Source organism: Mus pahari, chromosome 20 (genome assembly GCF_900095145.1).
Source record: "Mus pahari chromosome 20, PAHARI_EIJ_v1.1, whole genome shotgun sequence".
NCBI lineage: Eukaryota > Metazoa > Chordata > Mammalia > Rodentia > Muridae > Mus > Mus pahari.
Genome location: NC_034609.1, coordinates 3,768,331 through 3,792,929, shown reverse-complemented (window position 1 = coordinate 3,792,929; position 24,599 = coordinate 3,768,331). Strand labels below are relative to the sequence as shown.

Sequence of the window (24,599 nt, the reverse complement as noted above, 5' to 3'; positions counted from 1 at the left end):
CAGTACCCACAGAGCTCGTGTCTTTAGCTGCATATGTAGCAGAAGATGGCCTAATCGGCCATCATTGGGAAGAGAGGCCGCTTGGTTGTGCAAACTTTAAATGCCCCAGTACAGGGGAACGCCAGGGCCAAGAAATGGGAGTGGGTAGGTAGGGGAGCAGGGCAGGGGGAGGGTATAGGGGACTTTCAGGATAGCATTTGAAATGGAAATGAAGAAAATATCTAATAAAAAATTGAAAAAAAAAAACCTTTCCTCTTCCACTTGATTTGTTATCATGGATTCAATAGAAACTGTAACTAAGAAGGGATACACACAGATTCCATTCTCTACAGGAAGATGGCTCAGCCCACTTTCCATGCCTGACTGATCTCTATGGGCAGGCTTCTGTTTGTTCTCTTTCAGGGAACTTTGGGCTTTAACGATTAATCAAAGACAATCAGAAAAAAAAAAGGAAAGATCAAGTCAGTCTATTGCTGAAACATTCCAATCACCTGCACAGAAGCTGTCTCTGCACACCTGCACGGAAGCTGTCTCTGCACAGCTGCACAGAAGCTGTCTCTGCACACCTGCACGGAAGCTATCTCTGCACACCTGCACAGAAGCTGTCTCTGCGCACCTGCACAGAAGCTGTCTCTGCGCACCTGCACAGAAGCTGTCTCTGCACACCTGCACAGAAGCTGTCTCTGCGCACCTGCACAGAAGCTGTCTCTGCGCACCTGCACAGAAGCTGTCTCTGCGCACCTGCACGGAAGCTGTCTCTGCACACCTGCACGGAAGCTGTCTCTGCACAGCTGCACAGAAAGCAGTCTCCCACTCCAGTCTCACTTCCCAATGCTTGACAGATAGTTTCACTATAACACTCTTCCACAAGGCAGGTCTGGGCTTCACCCAGTTGCTGGAATGACACCTCCTTGAGGGACACCTACCCCTTCCTTGTTCCTTGTTTTGCTTTTTAAGACATATGCTAAACTCTGGACTGGTCCCTCCAATTCATGTGTTAATATTTGGAGGCAGGTTTCTGGGAGGAGGGACAGTTAGGATTAGGGTGAGGCCCCTGTAGAAGGGGCAAACATGTGTCTACATGGGGCCTTCAACCCCACATTCTAGTCTTTTTTGTGCAAGAAAGTACTGTGCAGGCTATTGAAAGAGAAACCCAGACACCAACCCACTCACAAAACCTTTGACCTACAATCTGTCCTGCCTGCAAGAGGTGCAGCAGAACTTGTGGGAGTGGCTGACCAATGTCTGGTTTAACCAGGAGAGGGAACCCATGCCTGGCACTGCCAGGAGGGCCAGGAACCAGAGACTGGATATCCCAGAGACCTAGGGTAGGACTGAATATGACAGGCAAAAGAAAAAGACAAGATCCAAAAGTCAATGAAGTAGTCCCTGATGCTCCTCTCTACACTCATTGGCCCATGCCTAGTCTGGTCAGCATCAGCGGGGTTTCCTATGGCAGCAGACAGGAGCAGATGCACAGTCAAACACGGTGTGAGGAGTGTCTACCTGAGGTCTCCATCGGGTCTCTCCCCTCAGAACTCAGGAAGAACATGGGCCATTGAATCAATTAAGCAGGGCTCATACAGACTTGGAGACTGGAACAGTAAGCATTGAGCCTGCCTGGGTCTGCACTGGGTCCCCTGCATCCGGTCCCCTGCATGTCTGCTGTGGTGTTTTTGTGGCACTCCTAACAGTGGGATCAGGCGTATCTCTGACTATTTTGCCTGCTCCAGACCCCTTTTCTCCTATGGTACTGCCTTGCTTGGCCGCGATTTAAGTGCTTTTGCCTTGTCTTCTGCATCTTGTTTGGTCCTGTTTGGTGGATGTCTCTTGGAGGCTGCTCTTTTCTGAAGAGAAATGGAAGGGAATGGATGTAGGAGAGAAGGGAGGTAGTAAGGAGCTGGGAGAAGTGGAGAGAGGGGAAAACTGTGTCGGGATGTATTGTAAGAGAGAAGAATCTATTTTTAACTGAAAAAAAAAAAAAAAAAAGAACAGGAGGAGACGCAAGATGACACTCTGCTGTCTTAGCATGTGACGCCCTTTGCCATATTCTGATGCAACAAGAAGCCCTCACCAGATGTCCATCAGATAGATGCTGCTACCATGCCTTAAAATTCCCAGACTCCAGAACCACGACTCAAATAAATTGTATTCTTTATAAATTACGGTCAAGTACTTCATTACAGTAACAGGAAACGAAGGAAGACAACGGTAGCATATGATAGGTGTATATTTATATGATATTATTTCTGTGTTCCCTGTTGTTGCTGACAGTCCATATATGTAGGTATACATAGGAGTGAGTGAACGTTCTTCTCATCCCACTGTACACACATCTCAAAAGCTTCTCGTAGGGCTCATTAAATATTCAATGATGCTCAGATCTTTTTGTATTTGATTCATTTTATAGCATCTCATTATCTTCTGTCCCTGATGGAATGAAAACAGTCTGAGGAGCAGTCAATGGGTCCGGTCTGCAGCCAGTGAGATGGTTTTTCTAAGTGACTTCTTGGGTAGAAAATTAAATAGATGCAACGGAGATCTGAATGCTCATGGTACTTCTTTCTGTGACTACTGAAAACACTCTCCATCTGCAGCCAGCCTTTAATTAAACCTGAGTCAATGGTACTTAGGAGACCAACAGGCCAGTGCAAGAACACCACAGACGGACGCACTGAACATACTATTTTTGACAAGCAAGTTAGTGAAGATGGTATGTGGCTCTTGTATAATAGCTGGTACCCTGAAGCAAATTTAATTAATCCATCTTGGAAGGTTAAACTTGTAAGGTTAAAAATAAGTAACCACCCTCAAATTGGCATCTTTCCTTGGGTGAGCTTGGTAAATCTCCAGACTGGTCCATGTGATTCTTGTCATAATTGTAGTTCATGGGTATTTCACAGCTCTTTTTAAATAGCTTATGGGATGAAATGATGTCTAAAAAGCTTTACCAAAACTTGCTCATTGCTACACAAGGCATCTAGGGGCCTCAGGAGAGACCCACCCTGTCTGTGGCCAAAATCATTGTTATTCTCACAGCCTAGAATTCAGAGCAGCATGAATGTTACCTTTTTTCTTCAAACTCTTATTCCTAAGAATACATTTACTTTTCTTCATAAAAATGTTTAATAATCATTATAGAGTTTCAAGGGCAAGTGGAGTGGGGTGAGGGGCCACAAAGTCCACAGCAGCTACTATTACCACCCAAAGACAACTGCAACCAACAGTCTGGTGTACCTCATGTCTAAATAGCTTTTTTTTTTTTAAAATGTAATTACTATGAAGGGATGGAACCAAAGGCGATCTAACTCACACAGGAATGGTATTTTTAAAATACCACATTTTCCAGTGATGGAAAGTAACAGTTGGAAGATGGACTGGCATGTTTTAAAAATTAACATTTTTCAAAGAAATGAAAACCAATTTGATCAAAAATAGTGTCAAAAATAACCTTCACACACTGAAAACATGCCTACATGTTAAAAGCATTCATAAGAGTTATATTTCTTTCCTTTTTGAAGTAAACTTCTCCACTTTTCTCTTGGCAACTACCCACATAGTGTATGCAAAAATAATAATTGCTGTGAGTCATCTTGCTTCTTAAAGTCACCTTACTCCAAAAATGGTCACTTAAAGCACACGGCCATTGGTTCCCTCTGCTGTACTCCATCAAAGACTTGCAGCCAGGAACTAGATCCGTCTTTTTCTTCAAACTTTCCCTCTGCATGCCGCCGCCGCTCTCTTACACCGTTTTCTGACTCCTTCTCTTTCTCTAAAGCCGCAGTTGCTCTGATAACTGCATGAGGCACCCATTCACCCGTCCTCGAACTGCATGTCCCTAAGCCTACTGAAGCATTCATTCTACTGAAGCATTGGCTCTGGTGACTCATTCCTGCATACTAAAGGAGGGAAACTAGTCTGAGGCAGGATGAGTCATTCTGGCCGGGAAGCCCCATGGCAAGGATGGGAAAGGTAGGCACCCAGAGACCAAGGGAGCTCTGCGCTGGAGGGGGACAGTGAGAACAACCAACACAGAGCACAGACTGAAATATTCCTTGTCTGAAGTATTTTAACACCAGATGGATGTTTTCTGTGTTTGTAGTATCCCCTATGCACATATTAAACAAAACAAAACAATATTTTCATTCTGTCTAGCTATAAACAGCTAATTAAATTGTGTAATTTTGGGTCTATTGGTCTCCTGGGGTCATATTTAACTGCGGGTCTGACAAACTTGATCTTGTCCAACTCTCCAGGCATAATCTTGTGACAGAGACTTCCAGGTTCGGTGGCAAGCATTCAGTATGAGAACATTTAAGACATATATCCCTTTGTTCAAAAATAAAACAACGTATTGAGATTTTCTGATTATAAGCCTAATATATACTTATCATAAAATGTAAGTCCAGAAAACGTAAAAAGTTCTCGCAAGTTCAACTCCACTGAGGCAAAGTCAGCATTTCCAGTTCACCCTTCTTGGTTTCTCTCTCTATGTGCACAGTTTTCCCAGACGGTGACGTCAGGTGGCCCTGGGAGTGTGCTGTGCACGTGTGTGGTTGCACTGCCTGTTGTCAGTTGTCAGGAGGCAACTTTGAGGATGTTTCTACATCGTCCTCTGCCTTATTTGTTTTTGAGACAAGATCTGTCACTGAACCCAGAATGCCTTGCCTTGGCTAGACTGGCCGTCAGGGGACGCTCCGGGATATGTAACCTCTCATGCTGTAGCAACACCAAGTGGGTCCTGGGGACCGGAACTCAAGTCCTTGTGTGAGACCAGCAAACACCATACCTGACGCCATCTCCCTACAAACTCATGTTGCTCTGACTTCCCACTGAGGAACAGCTTGCCCAAAATTATTGTTTTATTAAATTCTAGTAATTCATTTAATCTGAGATTATCCACTATCACATGTGTAAAAGCCATTTCTCAAACAAACGTCACAAGAAGAGGAACAGTGAACATACACTAAACAAGAACACTTCTCACTCAAGAGCCTCATCTCTGGGTCTCTGTTCGGTTTACCCATCTCTAGAGACATAACCTACGTACATACAAATAGATGGACACACACAAGGTAATGTCTCTTTAAAAAACAAACAAAAAATCAATAACAACAGACAGGCTTGTGGAACATACTGCCTGAAGCCAGTTTTTGTTTTCTTTTAAATCTAACATATATCTTTTGCAATAAATTCCCATAGCTGCTCATTCTCTTGAAACAGCTTTGAGTCTTCCTTTAAGCTCCCTGCTTTGGTTCCCTAGTTTCCAGCCTTCGGATACCCAGGTGGTTCCGCTCTTCATCCTGTGCACCTTCTGGTCTCCTACATCCGAGTAACCTGCTCAAGCCTATTTGTAGCTTGACGTCACAGAGTGGGACACTGGCCCCTAAGTTCAAGAGCTTGCATGGAACACGCATCTGCCACTTAGAAGTCACCTTTCCTTCTATCTCATGCAACCTCGTCTTCCATAAGTCCACAGTGAGTCTGGACAGGAAACGGGGAGGTGAAGAGCTAGCTAGTCGGCATACAAGCGCACAGGGTGGGGAAAAGGCCCCACCCATGTGAACAACTCTGACGTCAGTAGCACCTGTCCCTGGGCTCAGATCTTTAAGAAGGAAAGAGAGACCTATAAGCCTGGGAGACAGAGCCTGGCAGCTTCAGGAGACTCACTCTCTTCAGGAGGAATAGACAACTGGGAAAATGTCAGAGGCACTATGGGAAATATTTCCAAAGCAAGAAGAAAATGTCACAAATGATTTTTTTTTAATAACTTAAAAGAAAAAAAAGAAATTACCATTTCATGGGCTGTCCAAATTTTATAGAAATTCACCCTGAATTCAAATCTGTTTCACACACTTTCCTGTGAGTATTTCTGAGAGGCTCCTCTGTGATTGGCTGCTATTCACACCACAAGAGCTGTTCTTCAATAAAGTGCTTTACATTAAAAATCTCATGGAATAAAAAAGTTAAATTTAAAAAAAAAAACCCCTCCTGTTAGCTCAAAGATGAGAACTTTACTTGAATTACTTACTTGAAATAATTCTAAACTTTTTAATATGGGGCTGGATGACAGAATTTTATGACTGGGAAATTTCTAATCATACAAAATAATAAATTTGGGGCATATCAAAATCTATATTGTGGTTTCAAATGGTTTTTGAGACAAATTCTCACTCTGTTGTCCACGCTAGCCTAGAATTCTTGGGCTTGTGCAATGATCTCTCCTCACCCACCATGCCTGCTTTATTACCTCAAGCACCTTTCACCCTGAAGTCCTGCACTTCCATCTCCCTGCCCAGAGATGCCCTCCAGCTTCACAGCCACTAGGCAGTTAGCTCTGCATCTATGGAGAGAATGCACACAGAAGCCAGGAAATCCTACCCTTCCATGATCTGGTCAACCCCCTTGGATGGAGAGCAACTACATGGCCAAGGAGCTTTCTCACACACCTATCTGTAAAGGGATCTGTTTTAGCCTGTGATAAAACAAAGAAACAAAAGCCAGAATAAACAAACAGATCTGAACCAAGTAAGGAGAGGGTAATTGAGAACCCTCTTTTGAACATTTGATACTATTACAACTGTACTATAATAATTAGAGTTTTTCTTTTCTTTATTTTTTTGGGTGGTGGTGGTGGTGGTGGTGGTGGTGGTGGTGGTAACAGAACCCAGGTTCTCCCAGACCCCTTGGTTGGGGACAGGGTCTTACTATGTTGCCCTGAACTTGAGCAACCCTCCTGCCACCCCCGGCTCCTAAGTTTTTGAATCGCCACACCACCAACAACACAATATTTCCCCAGCACTGTCCCCTCACCCGAGATCTCCTGAGCAGCTACAATGGGCACTAGTTTCTGGTGAGACAATGGCCTCTAGTCTACTTTATGCCTAACAAGGAGCTTCTAAAGAAGCCAGAGGCCTAAGAGCTAGACTCAGTGTGTGCTGTTAGATGGTTACAATTCTTTCCTGTCTCGTCAGCCCCTCCGTTTATTTCCCAAGGCCTTTCTGAGTCTACTGACACTTGCTTAGCCTACTGATGTGTTAGCCCAGGGTGTGGGGAAATAATGTTCTGAGAGCCCCTTCAACTGATAAGCCCCTTGGGAAGCCCCCAGCTCACATCTGCTGGGTAGAAGAATCCGATGTGCATGTGTCCACATGGCTTCCTAGTGTCTTAGCCAGCTTTCTGTCTCTGAGACAAATGAGGCAGTCAACTTACAAAAGTTTCTTCTGACCTCAGAAGTTCTGTGCATGGTGACTTGGCCGTTGGATCTGTGCAAGGGAATCTCACCACAGTGAGTGCTCAGAGCAGAGGGAGCCATTCAACTCAAGGTGGTCAGAAGTGCAGAGGCAGGCACAGGATGAGATATCCTGGGAGCCAGCATCCCTCACTAGGTCAAATCCCCAGTGACCTAACCTCCTTTCACTAGTCCTGCCTCCTAATAGCACCAGAGGGCAGGGCCAAGCCTTCAACTCAAGGACCGTGGGGAGGAATTCAAAATCCAAACTATAGTAACAGGGACATTAACCTCTAGCTGTCCACATTGGTAAGTTGTCTCATAAAGCAGGCATTATTGACTCCGTTCCTCCTTGGCTAACATCCTTATCCCCCAATAGAGTTTCCTGGTTTTACTTCTAAAATATGAAAGTAAATATACTCAAATAGTTGTCCAAAATCTGCTTCTGAGGGAAAGCCAAACTAATGGTTTCTAAACCCAGGGTGCATTTCAGTGAGTAATGACAGTGTAGCTGTGAAGACAGGAGTTATAGGAGGGGAAAGTCCCTTTCCTTTCCTCTCTCCCCACTTCTCTCTGGAAAGGAGGTCTGGAGAAAGTACAGGGTGGGGGAAATTGTGTGCTCATTTAGCAACTGATACCTTCAAAGAGCCCCAGGGACCTTTATCAGGGATGTCCCTACTAATTACCTAGGGACGTTGTAATGAACCTAAAGTTTAAAGCAAAGGAGGGCCACCCTTCTGCATGGTGGGTTAACACCTTTCTTTTCTGAATGATAAGCTGAGAACAGAATTTTTAACTAGTTTGATAAGCAAAGCTGGAAACGAAAGAGAGAATCAGTGTATGGAGAGGGGAAGCCCTGGCCTACCATTCCAGTGATGGCCTTATCTAGAGAAGGGCCGTGCTGTGGTGGGGGTTGCCTTTTCAACAGTGAGGCGGTCATCCGCCTTACAAATGGAAAACAGAATGGGTTTGTTTGACTGAAAATAGATGGTCTAGTTTGTGAGTAGACTGTCCCCCTTCTTTATTTTCAGCCCTGGGTACTAGAGGACAGTTGCTGCTCTGAAAAGGAATAAACACAGAGAAGAAATTGTGTGACATGAGACTATGTATTTTTGATAGCAAAGGGACTGGAAGCACATAGTGTATATATAAAAAAGGCCTTGTAGATTGAATTAGCCAGTCCCGAACTCGGACAGGGTCATCACACTGCAGTTTTCAATCCTCTCCATTATCCACTTCACAGATTTAAGAATTTGGCTTTTATAGCTCTATTCATTCTCAAGGCATCTGAATAGTCTTTCCGAAGGCAGAAACACAGCTCAAGGCCCCACTGGAGCCACAGAGTGTCCCAAATGCTTTGTGTGAGCAAGTGTGTACTTGATCTACTCAGAGGACACACTGTCAGGCCACGGCCCTCAGAGGGTCATCTGTGCACTGGGTGCCAAGGGCTTCTGGATATTGTCATCTTCTACCAGGTACAGAAATGAGTGTCACAGTGGCTAACTGTGGCATCCAATGACTCAAGCCACTCCCAGTCTTACCAGAGCAAGTGCATGCGATTGGCCAAAGTTTCATCTGCTGTGGCTTTAAAGATACCTCAGGCAAGGTGTCTGAATCATATGTGAATTTTGTTTTCGAGAATTTATTGCCCTCTCCCCCACCCCTGTACTTTAGTGCATGGATGCACACTGTTCTCTTACAGAAACCAACACTTTAACTTGCTTATTACTTATGTGTCTGAGAAGGGCTAAGTTAGACACCATCCTGACAAGGACTGATGAAAGACCTTCCTCTGAGCACAGTACTGAATGGGATTGACAGTTCTCTTCTGAATACATCGACACTAACCAAGGCCAGCTGGCAAGACACAGCTGCGCCAGTCATGAGTGCGCAGCTTCTGCCCTTAGAAACATTAGATGCGGACAATCCGTGGCTGTAAAACTTTCTCCCTCTAAGAGACAGCTTCTCAACCTTAGCTTATCTCGGAAGCACCTGAAGAAAAGCTGCGTGTGGTGTGGACGTTTCCAGATTGGCAGCACAGCAGACAGGGAATGTGTGACTTACTTACACGCGCTCCCTTCCGAGCCAGCAGCGTATGCTTCGGGAATGGCCTGCAAAGGGTGGCTGTGACTTCCTGACCTTTGAACTGCAGTGATTAAGGCCATGACCAGAAGCCATGTGGGCAGGAAAGGGTTCATTTCACTTTACAGCTTGCAGTCCATCATTCAGGAGAGCTGGGACAGGAACTGAAGCAGACGCCACGCCACGAGCAGCCCTGCTTGTTCTGTGATCCATAAGAGCTCCACATACTTTCTTATACTACCCTGGACCACATGCCCAGGGAGAGTACTGCCCTCAGTGAGCTGGGTACTCCTATATTAACCACAGTCAAGAAAATGCCCCGCAGACTTGCCTACAGCCAGCCCGATGGAGGCACTGCCTACAAGCCAGCCCGATGGAAGCATTTTCTCAGTTTAGGTCCTTCTTCCCAGAGGAATGTAGTTTGTGTCAAGTTGACAACAACCAACCAGGGACAGGTGGTAAGGCTGAAATCTACTGCCACTGTCCTCCTCACTGTCAAGTCTGAGGTGAATTTGCACGTCCACTGACGTGCACATAGCACTACCATCTAAGTAAGCCACGTGGCTGACAGAGGTAGACATGATGTTTTAAGCTCCATGAATTCCCACAGAGCTCTATGTGCAAGCAAGCAGCCCCATGAGAAATGGGACATCACAGCGTCCTAGAAGATCTTCTCTGCTCCTCCTAGTCACCACCACAACTCACCTTTGTGACTTTCAAGAATAACAGTTGTAACTTCTCTCCTCCCAGCAATCAGTGAGGGGGGGGGAAAGCTCCCACCAACCCCTGCACCACAAGTAGCCTCTGATTTCCCCTAGATCAGCTCCATTGAACAGAAAGAAACCAGGGTTAGCTAGTGTCACAGTGCCCTTGATTATGGCAGAACTCTGAGCTGAACAAGAGCTAGACGGACCCTGGAGACCTTCTAACTTCTTCCTACTGGAAACTGGGCTGGGGATAACCCTAGTTTTCCTGAACCCTGGCCCAGAGCATTTCCTTTTGCCCTCTGAGCAGACTGCAGTAGTTCTGTAGACACGCTTTAAACAGAAATGTAGGGCGCGACTTTAGAAAACCACTTCCTCAAACCAGGAGAGGCATTCAAATTTGTGGAAGTTGGAGGTTCATTCTAGAGGGCTTGCCTAGCGTGCATGAGGCTCCAGGCTCAACCCCTGGTATTGGACAATAAGTAGTAATGGTGTCAGCAGTAGTGGTAGCAGTAACAGAGTAATGACTTAAGTCCCAAATCGAAGACACATTGCAAATGACTACGGCATTACTAGGCACTTAAAGCAAAGAGGGAAGATGGAGATGGAAGAAGATGAAACTAGAATTCTACTGACAATAGTGAGGGCTCACATCTGTTCCTCAAAGTATCTTAATAGAGTGCTACATTTAGTTCTGCCTGGGCACAGGGCATCCTTCACATGTGTGGTGCTGATGCTGGCCCAGGGAGGTGAGCTCCTCTGTTTCCTGGCTCCCAAATGGCTACACCTCTGGCTTTCGATTCTTGCGCTGACTCAAAAACTCCATCACTGGAATGAACTAGTGCAGCCTCCGATCCTCCACCAATCACCTGTACAGCGGTGATAATCGCATGTCTCAGCGAGCTGCTCCCACAGCTAGGTGAGAGGGGACATGACCCACACCTGCAGAGGAGAGCCTTGATATTCGTTTCTTTCTCTGTACAGAAGGAATCTGCTTCATCAGAAAGTTGTTGCTTTTTAAGAGGGTCTTGCCAGTACCCCATGCTCTACTGTTTGTCTATGACTTGTTGGAATCTAGAGAGAGTCTACTTCGTTTGAGAAGATGGAGGAGATTCTCTGCTAGAACTCAGGGCAGACTTGTATTTCTGTCTGTCCTCTGCCTCCCTCCATCTCCTGGAATCACATGAGGTTTGCAAATACAGAGGAATGGCACGTAGCGTAGAATGTATCCTTTCACCTGTCTCAAGGAACCCTTCAGCTCTAACCAGCAGCATGTTAGGCAGGGTATGGTCATGCAATGTCCTAGAGTTTAGAAAGTGTTGACGGCTTCTGGAAACTGTGACAGAATATCTAAGAGAAACGTGTTAGAGAGAGGAGAGATTTATTTCGTCCTTGTTTTGTTGGTGCTGTCATTTTGGTCCTACAGTGAGATAGAGAAGAAAGCATCATGGTGAGAAACAGCTGCTCTCCTCATAGGGATGGGGGACCGGGAAGACGGGCAGGGATCCAACAGTGACCCAATGTCCTTGTAGTGTCACTTCAGCCGCTGAAGTTCTCACCACCTCTCGAGGGTACCATCAACTGGAAACGAAATCTTCAACACATGGTGCTTTGGGGGGGGCATGTAAGAGCCAAAGCACAGTGATAGGTGACCTTACAGGCCGCTTGACTTGGATTGACAGGCAAGTAGGGAGCAGAGAACGGATCCAGAATTGGATGGGGGATGGGCAATTGATCAATGGCTCTCTCTTCTCTTCCTCTCATCTCTCCCTCGCCCTTTTTTATTTGTCTGTGTTGCTGTGCTCTCTGTGTGGTGTAGCATGTGGGTGCCCAGTGTGTGTGCATGTGTATGCAGGTGTGTAGGCATATGTGTGCACATGTATGTGGAGGTCAGAACTTGGCATCCTGTGTTTCCCTCTCCTGCTCCCCACCTTGTTTGTTTGTTTGTTTTGAGGTGGTGGTAGCAGCTGTGGTGGCAATGGTCTTCACTGAGCCTAGTGCTCACTGGTTGCCTAGAATGGCTGGTCGGTGGGTTCTGGGGATCTGCTTCACGGCACCAGGACCGGGGTTATAGACCCATGCCGCCGCACCCAGCTTTTATGTGGGTGTTGAAGATCAGAACTCAAGTCCAGGTTCATGTGTAGGCACATTGGTGACTGCCATTTCCCCAAAGCCAGCAGCTGATTTCTAAAACAATCTTTTCACTGAACATCCATTTCTGCCTGTCACACCAAGATAGGAGGAAACTGAATTTCCCCACAGCTGTCACAGAAATGCATCTTTTTGGGAGGGCGCTAATGCTCTTTACTCTTTCCCTTCTTACAAATAACAACAAAACAGTTTTTTTTTACTGTGAGAGAGAATGGGGGGAGGAATTTACAAATGTTTTACATCGTCCGACTCCAGGCTCCATCTGAAATAACAAACAGAAGCACGAGAGACTCCAACGCCTCGGACGCGTCCCACGGAGACCCACATTTCCCTTCACACCCACTCTGGCTGTGTTTCTGGGTTTTGGCTTGATGCAGAGCAAACCCTGCTGCGATTTCAAAATCACAATAACTCAGAATTGAAGCGTCACATTGTTTCCAGGCAATACCGAGGCGTTTCCTTAATGGCCCCTGCTCACTGCAAGATGCTGCCGGGAAGACAAAGAGAGGCAGGTACCACTGTGATGTTTCCTCCTGGAAAATGCCTCGCCTGAGTCTTCCTTCTGTTAACGGATATCTTGCACGACTTTAGGCATTCGATATTAGACAAAGTACACTGTTACACACACCTGAGATTTCTATCTCACACCTCACAGGAAAGCCCCTTCACCCCTCTGTACAAACACCACTAGAAGCCCTACCACCCATGGTACATCCGCACATGGCTTTAGGGGATCCCACGTCCCCATGCCACTCTGACAGAAAGTGACAATGACTTTTATCTCATGGTCACTAGGATCCCTGATGGTACCTCAGTGGATGATGCTCACAGCAAGTGAGAATGTCAGGTCTGGTTCTCAGGAAAGTCGCTTTAGAAATACTGGCAACAACCAAGGCCAAGGCATTGGGAGGCTCCGCGCTTCTTCTGTGTCTGAGACAGCAGCAGCTGTGAGCTGCAGATACCATCTGCTGATGCCTGGTTAACTGTGCTATTCTCGACGGCTTCACAGTCCACAGTTCCCACCAGCCTTACCTACTTTGCTCCACTCACGGCCCCAAATGCAGTCACACATATGGAACTGGCCATGGGTCCCCTTGGCACAGCTCTCCACTAACACTGGGCCCTAGCTGCTAAGTTCTACCTCCTCCCAATACCATGAAGCTGAAATCCAAGCCTTCTGCACACACAGGCCATTGAGGGAGTTTCAGATCTAACTACAGCAGTTAATACTGATATACCACAGTCGCCAGTTGAAATAGCGCTGTGTTTGCTGCAGGTGCTAGGATATGGTAGATTGCCACTGGCCACAGTGAGTCTCATTCACCAACTGGGACGCTAAGAAAAATCCAAAGGGCTGGCATAATCTTGCCTTTCCTATGGAAATAAGTTTGCTAAGGACATAAAGAGTTGAAATAATATTTTAAGGGTGGCACTCAAATGACCAAGAAGGAGGTTTCTGAGAACACCAAAGCTTTAAATGATCCTGACAAGCTACTTTGTACCTACCCATAAAACGAAGATGAAAAGGAAAGCCATCCTCACCCCTGCCTCCCCTCAGTCATTCTCACTCCTGCTTCCCCATCAGCCATCCCCACCCCTGCCTCTCCTCAGACATCCTCACCCCTGCCTCCCCCTCAGCCACCCTCACCCCTGCCTCCCCATCAGACATCCCCACCCCTGCCTCCCCATCAGACATCTCCTTCCTGGCCTCCCCGTTTTTGCACACTACCTGCAATCTCTGACCACTTTCCCAGATCAGTCTACTTTCTGGCCCTGCCTCCCTTGTCTCTCTCCAAGCTCTCACTAACGATGCCATCCTGGGACTGCAAGAGCCCTCCCTGTGAAGCATCTTTGTGAAATCCCATCTTCTCCGCGATTCAGCATTTTGCTGCTCAAATGCCGTCCAGGGTTTTCTAGAGGCAGCCACAGCTCACTCTGGACCTGTTAAGATTCTCAACTGAAGTATTAGTCTCTTTGCCCCCAGCACTGGATCTACTGGGCAGGTGTGGACTGAGCTATCGACGAGTCCCCCAGGAGACACCCTTGGGTCCAGATGCATTCTGAGACTCACACCTTTTCTGCTTTCCACATGGTGAGGTGGTGCACGCCACTGTGTAAATCAGGTCTGACAGCAGCATAGGGCAGGGCTTGATTACCTAATATTTCAGTAACAAAACACATGAACTTCCTCCTTGCCATATACATTTAGATTCTCACTTAACCTAATGGGAGACAATTTAAAAATAGTTCATTCAAGGGGCTGGAGAGATGGTTCAGTAGTTAAAGAGCACTGGCTGCTCTTCCAGAGGACCCAGGTTCAATTCTCAGCACCCACATGGCAGCTCACAACTGTCTATAATTCTAGTTCCAAGGGATCCAATACCCTCATATAGATATACATGCAGGTACAAGACCAATGTACATAGCATAAAATACAATAATTTAAAATATTTCATTCAAAAACACTGGTTGGTGGTTATGACTGCTGTCTCCTATTTTCAACCTGACTAGACTATGAACCCTCTTCAGAGGCAATGAGACGAGCCCATGGGAAAGGGATCTGCTGCCAAGCTTGCTGACCTGGTTTGACCCCTGCGACCCAAATTCTGAAAAACAGAATTGACTCTTGTGGGCCGCCTTCTGACCTCCATATGTGCCAGGACACTTGGGAACATGTGAGCATTAGTAAGGTAGTCTCTGGGGGTGTCTATCAGGCTTTTCCATGGAGCATCAGCTGAGGAGGTGATGTCCACCTTGAATGTCAGCGCAGCCTCTCAAGGTTGAACTGAGAAAAGGGGCGGGGGGAAGCCAACGTTTCAGAACAAGCACCTCCAAGCTCCTGCCTTCTGGTCCACAACAGCTGTCCCATCTGAACCGTGAGCCACACCCTCCTGTAAACTGCTTCTTGTTAGGTATTTGGTAGAAACAAGAGATCCATGAGGCTTCTGTGCTTTGGAGCCATCTGAAGGGACCAGGGAGCGGGTACAAGGATGTACTGGCCATTTGCACAGTCCAGGCATGAAGCCAGAGTGTTTGCCCTCAGAGTCTCTGCACTGCAAACTTTGGTCTTCTCTAGCGAGGGGGGTCATTGGGGCTCTCCTGACAGTGCTGCCTTCAGTTGAGGATCACATGTCCACAGTGTTTTAAATCTTCTCATTTCACTTCTATTTCCAGAGGATTTCCACACAAAAAACCCAAGTCCACCTTTCCTCATTTACTTAGGTAACTGTGAACACATCAGGATTTCTAGCTGCCCAGAGAAGGCTCTCTGCTCAACAACAGGTCGATTGCTCTTTATGAGGGTCGATTTGCAGGTTTAAAATCCCCGTGATGTTCACTCCATCTCCCTCCAAATAAGAGCTAGCTTTAAAGTGTGAGTTTATCTGACATGCAATGCAAAGCTATCACCATGGAAAGTGTCCACACGCAGTGCACATTTAAACATGCACTCACATTTTAACATCCACTGGTTTGGCTCCTCCAAACCCCCCCAAGCAGACTTAAACACAGCTAAGTCAGATGTGATAGTAGCAACACAGGGTTTATATATACATCATGGGATACTGGCAGGATGGGTCACAGCACTCTGGCAGGCAGTTCCTAGGCAGTTATTTTGACATTAGAAAGTCACAATCCATCAACTTAACAGCAGGGCAATAATTTTGGGGACCGGAATAACAGCTCTTTAAATGACACGGTAGGGAGCAAGCAGCAGCTCCAAGAGGCCCCGCCTGAGAAGAGAGACAGAAAACCAGGCAGCATCCCCTCAGTTGCTAGAACCAATCAGTGCATCATGTCTTCTTGCATGACCATATTTCCTCCAGGGGCTGAACAGAAATGCCCCTCCCACAGAGCCAAAAAAAATGGCTAGACTCTGGTTGGCTGTGTGCCTAACACTGCTAGGTTGAAGAAGGACAGACTTCCACTCTGCAAGGCACACACTGTGATGCCCACAGCAGCTTCAGAAGAAGCCACTGAACTTTTCAACATGGCAAGTCACTCCACTCTTAATACTCTGGGAAACTGAGCTCCTGGGGGGTGTGGCGGTCCTTAGACTGGATCCCAGAGAGAGTTCCAGGGCCAGGAACCCTGATTGAAACCCTTCCTACATACATGCGTGCACAGGCACACATGCACACAGAGCCTCCGTCTCCCACTCTGCTCTCAGGCTCAAAGGCATGAGAATGGGTTCCATCGAGTGCTTTGGAGTGTCTGTCAACATCCAGGAGAGAAGGGATGGTAGTGCAATGGGAGAGCAGGTAATCGGTTCTCAAATGCCCCAGAACAATTGTGAACACACACATATCACACACACACACACACACACACACACACCCTCGGGGACAGGTGTGCTATGATAAAAGGACAACATACTTTCTCCTTTACTCTAGAAGAGAAGTAACAGACAGGTGGGGTGGGGTGTGGAGGGGGTCAGTGGCGGGATGCAGTAAGTGCTGTGGCTAAGAAGAGAGATGGAATCCGGGAGGCAAGGTCTACTGGCTGTGCAAAGGACCTACTATGGGCACAGCAGTGTTTGTGGAGGTCACGGGCTGCAGCTAGTTGTTACCCAACCTCCCCATCTCTCGCTGCTTTCCTAAAATACTGACAAAACATAAGACATATTCTTTTCAGGTTATGCCTTCTGCGTGAATGTGTGTGTGTGTGTGTGTGTGTGTGTGTGTGTGTGTGTGTGTGTACACACGCATGTGTGTGTAGGCCAGAACTCAACACTGAGTGTCGTCTTCAGCAGCTCTCCACCTTAGTTTTTGGCACAGGGTCTTTCATGGACCTGAAGCTGCACTTGGCTAGGGTGGCTGCTCAGCAAGCCCCAGGGGTCCTTTGTCTTGTCTTGCAGCCCAGGGGACTACAGGTGAGCACTGTGGCTCAGAATCTGTGTGAGCTGGCATCCGACTCAGGTCTTCATGACAGTGCATCGAGAGGTTTGCTCACTGAGCCATCTCCCTGCCCTTATTCTTTATGTTAAAGAAAAAGAAATTCACTGCATGGACAAAATGTCAGCAAGGAAGGGATGAACAGATCTTAAAACAAAGACAAAGAGGTTACCATAGCCCGCATTTTATTGTAATGCACTTTTGTGGCTGTCACCGGCATCTCTCCCTTGGCCCCGAAACCCACCCTGGTAGGAATGGCTGCGGTGTCTAAGCCACGGGCATCTGAAAGCACGCATTTCAGAAAAGCTGTTCCCAAGCACCCAGTGTTGGAAGCAAAGTCAGCAGTGTGCCCTTACCTGGAGCAGACGCTCTTCCGTGCAGCACAGATTCACCAGGCAGCAGATCTTTTGAATTGGAGGTGAATGGTGATTGTCTAAATGTGTCTTCTGAAAAGAAAGGGCTGGGTAGGGGAGGAGAGGTGATGGTTAGTAAATTAAAGTTACTTAAGACACCCAGAGCACCTGGCTCCAACCCCCCGGGTGGGGGGGGCAGGGGGCAGGGAGTGTGCGTGCATGTTCTCTCTCTCTCTCTCTCTCTCTCTCTCTCTCTCTCTCTCTCTCTCTCTCTCCTCTCTCTCTTGCGCGCGCGCGCGCGCACACACACACACACACAAATATGCACTCTCTACTCCATTTAGTTGTGTTTTTTCAAGTTCGTTTAAGCTATATAAATAAGACTATGCTTGTAATGGAGGAAGAGAGCAGATGAGCATCACATGGGCATTGTTTTTATACTCAGGTCCACATATGAAATATTACCTTAAAAATAGATTTATTGCACACATGCATGTGGAGACCAAAAGAGAGTGTCAGACTCAATGAAGCTGAAGTTACAGGTGGCCATGAGCCATCTGACATGGGTGTTGAGAACCAAACTTGTCCTCTGCAAGAGTAAGCATTTGTTACTACTGAGTCTCCCTCCAGCCCTAAAATACACTTGAAACACAGCAGAGCTCAAGTGCAGGGCCAGCCCAGTGGCTGGCTGGATTTTCCCTGGATCACATAATTTTTGGGTACGAATGAGGATGACTGTTGGGTCAGAATCAGTAAGACCGTCTCTGCTTTCTCCATGGAGGAGATGGATCTGCTACCGGCCCCTCTCAGAGACCCATAGCACATTCGGGAGGCACAGAAGACTGGAGCCTGGGGCTACTGCACTGCAGGCCACACCTGGCTGGGCCTCAGAAACTGCAGCTCAAGTTGCAGCTGGGTTAGTTCCATAAGAGGTACAGCTGGGAAGCCAGGCTGCAGCAGCACAGAAAAGAACAGTATCAAGCTGGGCAGGACTGAGCCCCTGGTGGCTCAGCTGGAAGCACAGTAGGGCTTGAGAATTCCTACCAGGACCCTCCCCAACAAGCACTGCCACAGTGAGCCCAAGGGTTCTAACCCTGTGACCACATCCACTGTCTACATCTCTGAGGGCAACACAAAAATACTACAATCACACGTGGACCTACGCGGTATCCATCCAGGTCCTTCGTGGGAAATGGACAGCCCTACTTGTGTATCACAGAAAATTCAACCGGAGGGACTGATTGCCAAGCTATTGGCGAGGCCATGGGCAGTAGCGTGGTCTCCAGATGGGAGGGGCAGCGAGCTGCTATGGCCCTGAGGTTGGAGGGACAAAGAAGCCACGCATGGGGCCAGCAATGAAGTCCCTGGGCTGAGGCTACCTCAGGCAAGTTGGAGACCAGATAAACCTGAAGCTGTAGCAGAAGCCCAGCGATAGGGATGCTTTCCCCAGGCCCTACCCCTGCCTCCCAGTAGACTCTGGGGTTGTCCAGACCTTCCTGAAGGCAGAGGGACTCTAGCTCGAAGGGGCAGGACCAAGAACAGATCCCAGGGCATGGAAGCCTGAGAATCCCACAGGTGGTGGGTGCAGCCTTTCTAAGCTTAGCCCTAGACTATAGTTACGATGATTCCATAAATATTAGAGACAGTATTAAGATAAAAGTGGAAAAGAACTTTTTTTTAAAGGAAAGTACCTATCACTGGGTAATGCAGTTGCAGCATAACTGTTTGGCTACACTGACTGACAAGCTATGTATTTATTTTGTAAACAGTGAACAATCTAAATGGGCTTTAAAAGTGCACAAGCTGTGGGTCACTCAGAGCAGATAATTAGGAAAGGCAGCTTCAACCTTTATACCTTTATGCCAACCACCACAAAAGCTGCAAGTCACAAGCCACTTGGTGGCTGAGCACAGTTCCTCTAGAACTCAAGCTCTAACTACACTACTTGGCCGTGGTGTGGCCTTGCACAGTCTTAACTTCTCTGGGCCCCATTTCTGGTCTCTAGTTGGACCCACACATCACCGAAGAAGTTGGGAGAACTAAATAGAAGAGTCTGTGGACTGTGTTTTGCATAGTTCCAGTGCATACAGCAAGCGCTCAATAAATGGGAACTATGTTTTTTTTTTTTAAATGTGTAGCCTGAAGGAGAATATATTAATCAACTTTTCCATTCATGTTCACAAAAAGGAAAGATCCTTTGTATAGAAGCCATTATCACAAATGAAGGAAAAGCCATTTCTGATTTGGAAGTCTTAGTTAACTGTGGGGATTAGGTTAATGCCCCGCCCTTATGTAAAGACTACTAAGATCAAAGAACATGTGTGGAGTCAGATAGACTGCTGCTCAGACATGGGGCATGAGCCTCTGATGCCAAGGCTGGGCCGTAGTGGTAGATTGTTTACCATGCATGAGACTCTCTCAGCTACATCCCTATTGAAAGAGAGAGAGAGAGAGAGAGAGAGAGAGAGAGAGAGAGAGAGAGAGAGAGAGAGAGAGAGAGAGCACACACAGACACAGACGCACATGGCTTGGGGCCAGCCAGCATGTAGAGCTGCAAGGAAGCCACATGGAGAGAGACGACTGTTCCCTAGTCCTGGGAGCATGGCTTTGACTAACACCACACACACTGCAGTGTTTTTGGCAAGCAGGAGGCAGGGAAAGACTTTGGATTCAATCACTGACTCCAGCAGACCGCTTGGAGGGGCCTGAGAAGACCAAGAAGGTCCTACACACAGGAAAAGGTGGTGGTGGTGGGCAATGCTGCCGGCCAGCGGAGGGCCGTGCAGATGGACAGAGGCATGACAGAGGCGAGCAGGTGAAGACACAGCCTGTTTATAAGAACCCCAAGATTCCCAGGAGAAGTTGGCACAGGCTACCCCACATGGTAAAGAGCCTCCTAGGTTTTGCAGCTGTACAGAGCATGCGCTGCATCTTGCCACCAGCTTCCTCAGCGCAGATCCCAGCAAATGGAACGCAGCCCGCTACTGTGGAGAGCGCAGAAGAAACCGAGTCAAAAAGAAAGTGATTGAAGATCAAGGCTACTTTCCCAATGCATGTCCGCTTTTTCCTGCTTAGAAAGACTTCCTCGGAGGCAATAGAAGGCAGAGTGTGATGTCAAACAGCAAAAATTACTCCAAAAGAGCACCTGTGTATTACAGGGCTGGGGGTGGGGTGGGGTGGCAGAGGATCAGTGCAGAGACTTCTGTAAGGCAGTCAGTCCCGGGCTAGACCATTGCAATTGTCTGCATTGGTGGAAACGGAATACACTGGTTTCACAGAGGCCTGGGCAGGTGGGCATCCACGCTGGCCACTTAAAGAAGCAACCTTGGTGAAAAAACCCCCGGCCTGAGGTTCATCACTGAGAATAAGGCTCTGAACTACCATTTCACCTCCCCAGGTCTCTGAATCCCTGTGGAATCCTGCACAACACAGACCCATGGATCCTCTCTGGAATATGTGTAAGGAAGGACCAGGAGGATGAGTGGCAGAGAGGGACTGCCCCAGGATGCAGGTTTCCGGCGAGCAGGAGCACGCTGGGTTCTATACGCTCAGAATCAGAGGGAAGTGAAAGTGCCCCAAGCCACCACGTCCCTCTGAAAGCTAAGCCGTGGCCAGTCTTCTAAAGCTTCCAACGGCCCGAGCCATGTCACTGCGTGTACCCACTGCTTCTGAAGGCAAGCTGATCTCAGCCAGGCCCCACTGGAGAGGAAAGAGTAAGGCACGGTGTGATGGCTCATGCCTGGAATCCCAACAATGGAGGCTAACCTCAAGCCCCAGGCCAGCTTGAGCTACAGAGATCCAGGCTTGCTGCACTACAGAATGAGAGCCTGTCTCTAATAGGAGGAAGCGTAATCACGTATCCAGGGTACTATGGCTGCACACGCCATCTTCCTGTCCTCACCGTGCTAGAGAAAAAGCGCCAGCCACAAGGGCTCAGGTCTCCAAGCCTAGATAATCTTACTTTTGCCTATGTGCTGAGCGCCAGCTCTACAACGGTAGCATCTGTTGCACAGGGCAATGGCAGCTCTCAACGGTGTTGGACTCCGCAGTACTAAAGGCATCACAGTCAAGTGATGGTGAGGTCGACAGTTACGAGAGGGGAAGTCCCTTCAGGGAGGAAAGCAGAGGTGAAATAAGCCAGACTTGATTTTGGGCAGGGAAGGAACTTTCCTTAAGTTGGAAACCTAGGCTGGCCACCAATGATTCCAAATGAGCCATTCTGTGAGTGTCACATGGCCCTTGTCCCCTGTTCTGCAGCTCCGCAATCTTTTGTAATTTTTACTATAATTTATAATTTTGTAATTTTTAAGCCACTGTAGTGTGTTCTCTTTGAGCCCAAATGCTAGCAGACTACCTGGTTAATTTGTCCAATAGTCCAGAAACCATCAGCACTGACATTCAGGAGTGGGTGGACGTCCGATAGGCCTATATCACCTGTTACTTGTCTGTTCTGTTACTTCAGAAAGACATCTTCCAAACTTTTATCTCTTTGCGTTTCCTTTCTGATAAAAGTGGACAGTTGCTGATGTGTATGGTCACTTATCCCCCTGAAGTATATCTAAGAGCTGGGATAAGAAGTGGCAGTTCTGTCATCCAGAGTGGCCAATGCCAGACCTCAGATAGCATGGGCTACGGGGTCAACAGCACAGGCCTGCAAAAAGAAAGATTTACAATAAATAATAAAGCAGTCCATAAAAGATTATGGCTATAAACAGTGATCCATTTCACTAAGTGCTGGGTTGCGGCACAAATATTTCCACCTTTAACATCTGAGGGCCAGCAGGGAGCTTGTCTTCATGCAGAACAGAAAGCTCGTGGGCTCACAGCCTCACCCCCTGACTCCAGCCGCACAGGACTTCCCACACTGACTGCAACGATAGAGCAAGACAAGCAAGAAGGGGAATGAAAGTGAATACAGACCGGGAGAAGCCTTGAAGGCTGGGGATGAGAGTCAGCCATCAAATGCCTGCATGCCTACTTGAGAATCTCAGGTCAGATTCAACTGTGTGGAGTCAGAGTGTAGTCTCAGCACTGGGGAGGCAGAGACAGGTGGAGCAGGAAAGCTTGCCCACTGGCCTCACTAGTGCGTGCACACACGTGCACACACACACACACACACACACACACACACACACACACACATGCCACACACATGAGGATACAAATAAATAAGTAAATAAATAAAAATAAAGAGCACAACAATAAGAGACCACTATTGCTCCTCCAAAAAGATGGAAACAACCTCCCAGCTCTGAGTCAGGAATGACAGAGGACACAAGGACTGAGCAGAGAGAAGAATCGCTCTGTAATGAGTTCTTCCCCAGGACTCAGACCCGAAGATTAGGACCTTGGCTATCTCTTTGCAAGCCAGTAACTGTTTCTTCAGCAGGCCTCAGCTCCAGGTCATCTCATTCCATGGCTTCCTTCCCTCTGGTGAACAGGGCCTTCTTCTTGTCCATTGAGCCCCATGAGAGCCCATCCTCTCTTTTATCTGTCCATCTACCTAGCCATCATCTAGCCATCTGTCTGTCTATGCACCCCCTTGCACTGATAAGTCATTCTCACTATTGTCTATCTATTTGTCCATCCATCCATTGCCTTAGGTATTAACACACCATGCTCACTCTGTTTTCCTTCCTTACCAGTCCTGGGGATCTATCCCAAGGCCTTCCATGCACTTGTGAAGGAAATGCCCCATATATCAATATGCTGTGCTCACTCACTCCACCCATCCATCTATCCACCTGCCCATCCATCCACCTATCCATCCATCCACCCATCTACCCACCTATCCATCCACCCATCCATCCATCCGTCTACCCACCCATCCATCCACCTATCCATCCATCCATCATCCATCCACCTGCCCATCCATCCACCTATCCATCCATCCATCATCCATCCACCTGCCCATCCATCNCCATCCATCCACCTATCCATCCATCCATCATCCATCCACCTGCCCATCCATCCACCTATCCATCCATCCATCATCCATCCACCTGCCCATCCATCTACCACCCATCCATCCACCCATCCACCTGCCCATCCATCCATCTACATGCCCATCCATCCATCTACCTGCTCATCCATCTATCCATCATCCATCCACCCATCCATCCACCCATCCACCTGCCCATCCATCCATCCACCCACTCACCCATTCATCCATCCACCCATCCATCTACTCATCCACCTGCCCATTTCATCCATCTATTCATCCATCTATTCATCCATCCACCTATCCACCTATCCATCCTTCCATCCACCCATCCATCCATCACCTATTTACTGATATGCCATGCTTACTCCCTCACTCCCCTTCTTTATTGTGCTGGGATCTATCCCAGGGCCTTCCTCACACATACTAGGCAAACACTCTACAACTTTGACACTTTCAGGTCAACATTATTTTTTGAAGATCTGAAACACCAAAATTCACTTTAAAGCACTGGTTTGCTACTTTAAAAACTCCACTCTCCAATCCCTTAGATCTTGGTACACACCCTGGAAGTTACACCTGCACTGTACTGACATTCTGAAGGCATCAGGAAGCTGTAATTGAGAAAACAATCTTCAATGTTTCCAAAAGGCACACAAGACAGGTGAAAGAAAGACCAAGTTATCCCAAAGACATTGTTATACTAGTTCTAAGACTTTGTGACCACACGGAATGTGGCTATGACAAAAGGCAGGTGGATACAGGTAGCTCCCTTATGGAATCACCATATCTAGATAAGAAAAAAATAAGAAGAGATTGGGAATGTCCAATAAAGGTGGCTTGCTAGAATAACAGCCTTGTAGTTCTTCAGACTTGGCTCAAGAACAAAACAGCTTTTCTTCCAAAAGCTTCTTAAATATGTCTGAAAGATAAGATTATTTGAAGATAAGGACTAGGGAATATGTTGGACTCCTTCTGATGCCCCTCAAGGAAGAGAACCATTTTGTAGTACTAGAGCGGATACAGAAGAGAACCATTCTGTGGTACTAGAGCAGATACAGAGGAGAACCATTCTGTGGTACTAGAGCGGATACAGAAGAGAACCATTCTGTGGCACTAGAGCGGATACAGAAGAGAACCATTCTGTGGTACTAGAGCGGATACAGAGGAGAACCATTCTGTGGCACTAGAGCGGATACAGAAGAGAACCATTCTGTGGCACTAGAGCGGATACAGAGGAGAACC

General features: G+C 47.3%; 1 protein-coding gene across 3 annotated transcripts in view; it reads right to left on the bottom strand.

The window, feature by feature from the left end:
• Znf827 (zinc finger protein 827) overlaps positions 1 to 24,599 on the bottom strand; it is a 174,289-nt gene that overhangs the window by 38,448 nt on the left and 111,242 nt on the right. For all 3 annotated transcript variants that reach the window (XM_021220257.2, XM_029532365.1, XM_029532366.1), the window contains exon 8: positions 17,417 to 17,520. In XM_021220257.2, coding sequence (XP_021075916.1) covers positions 17,417 to 17,520 — 104 coding nt within the window. The remainder of the gene's footprint in view (positions 1 to 17,416; positions 17,521 to 24,599) is intronic.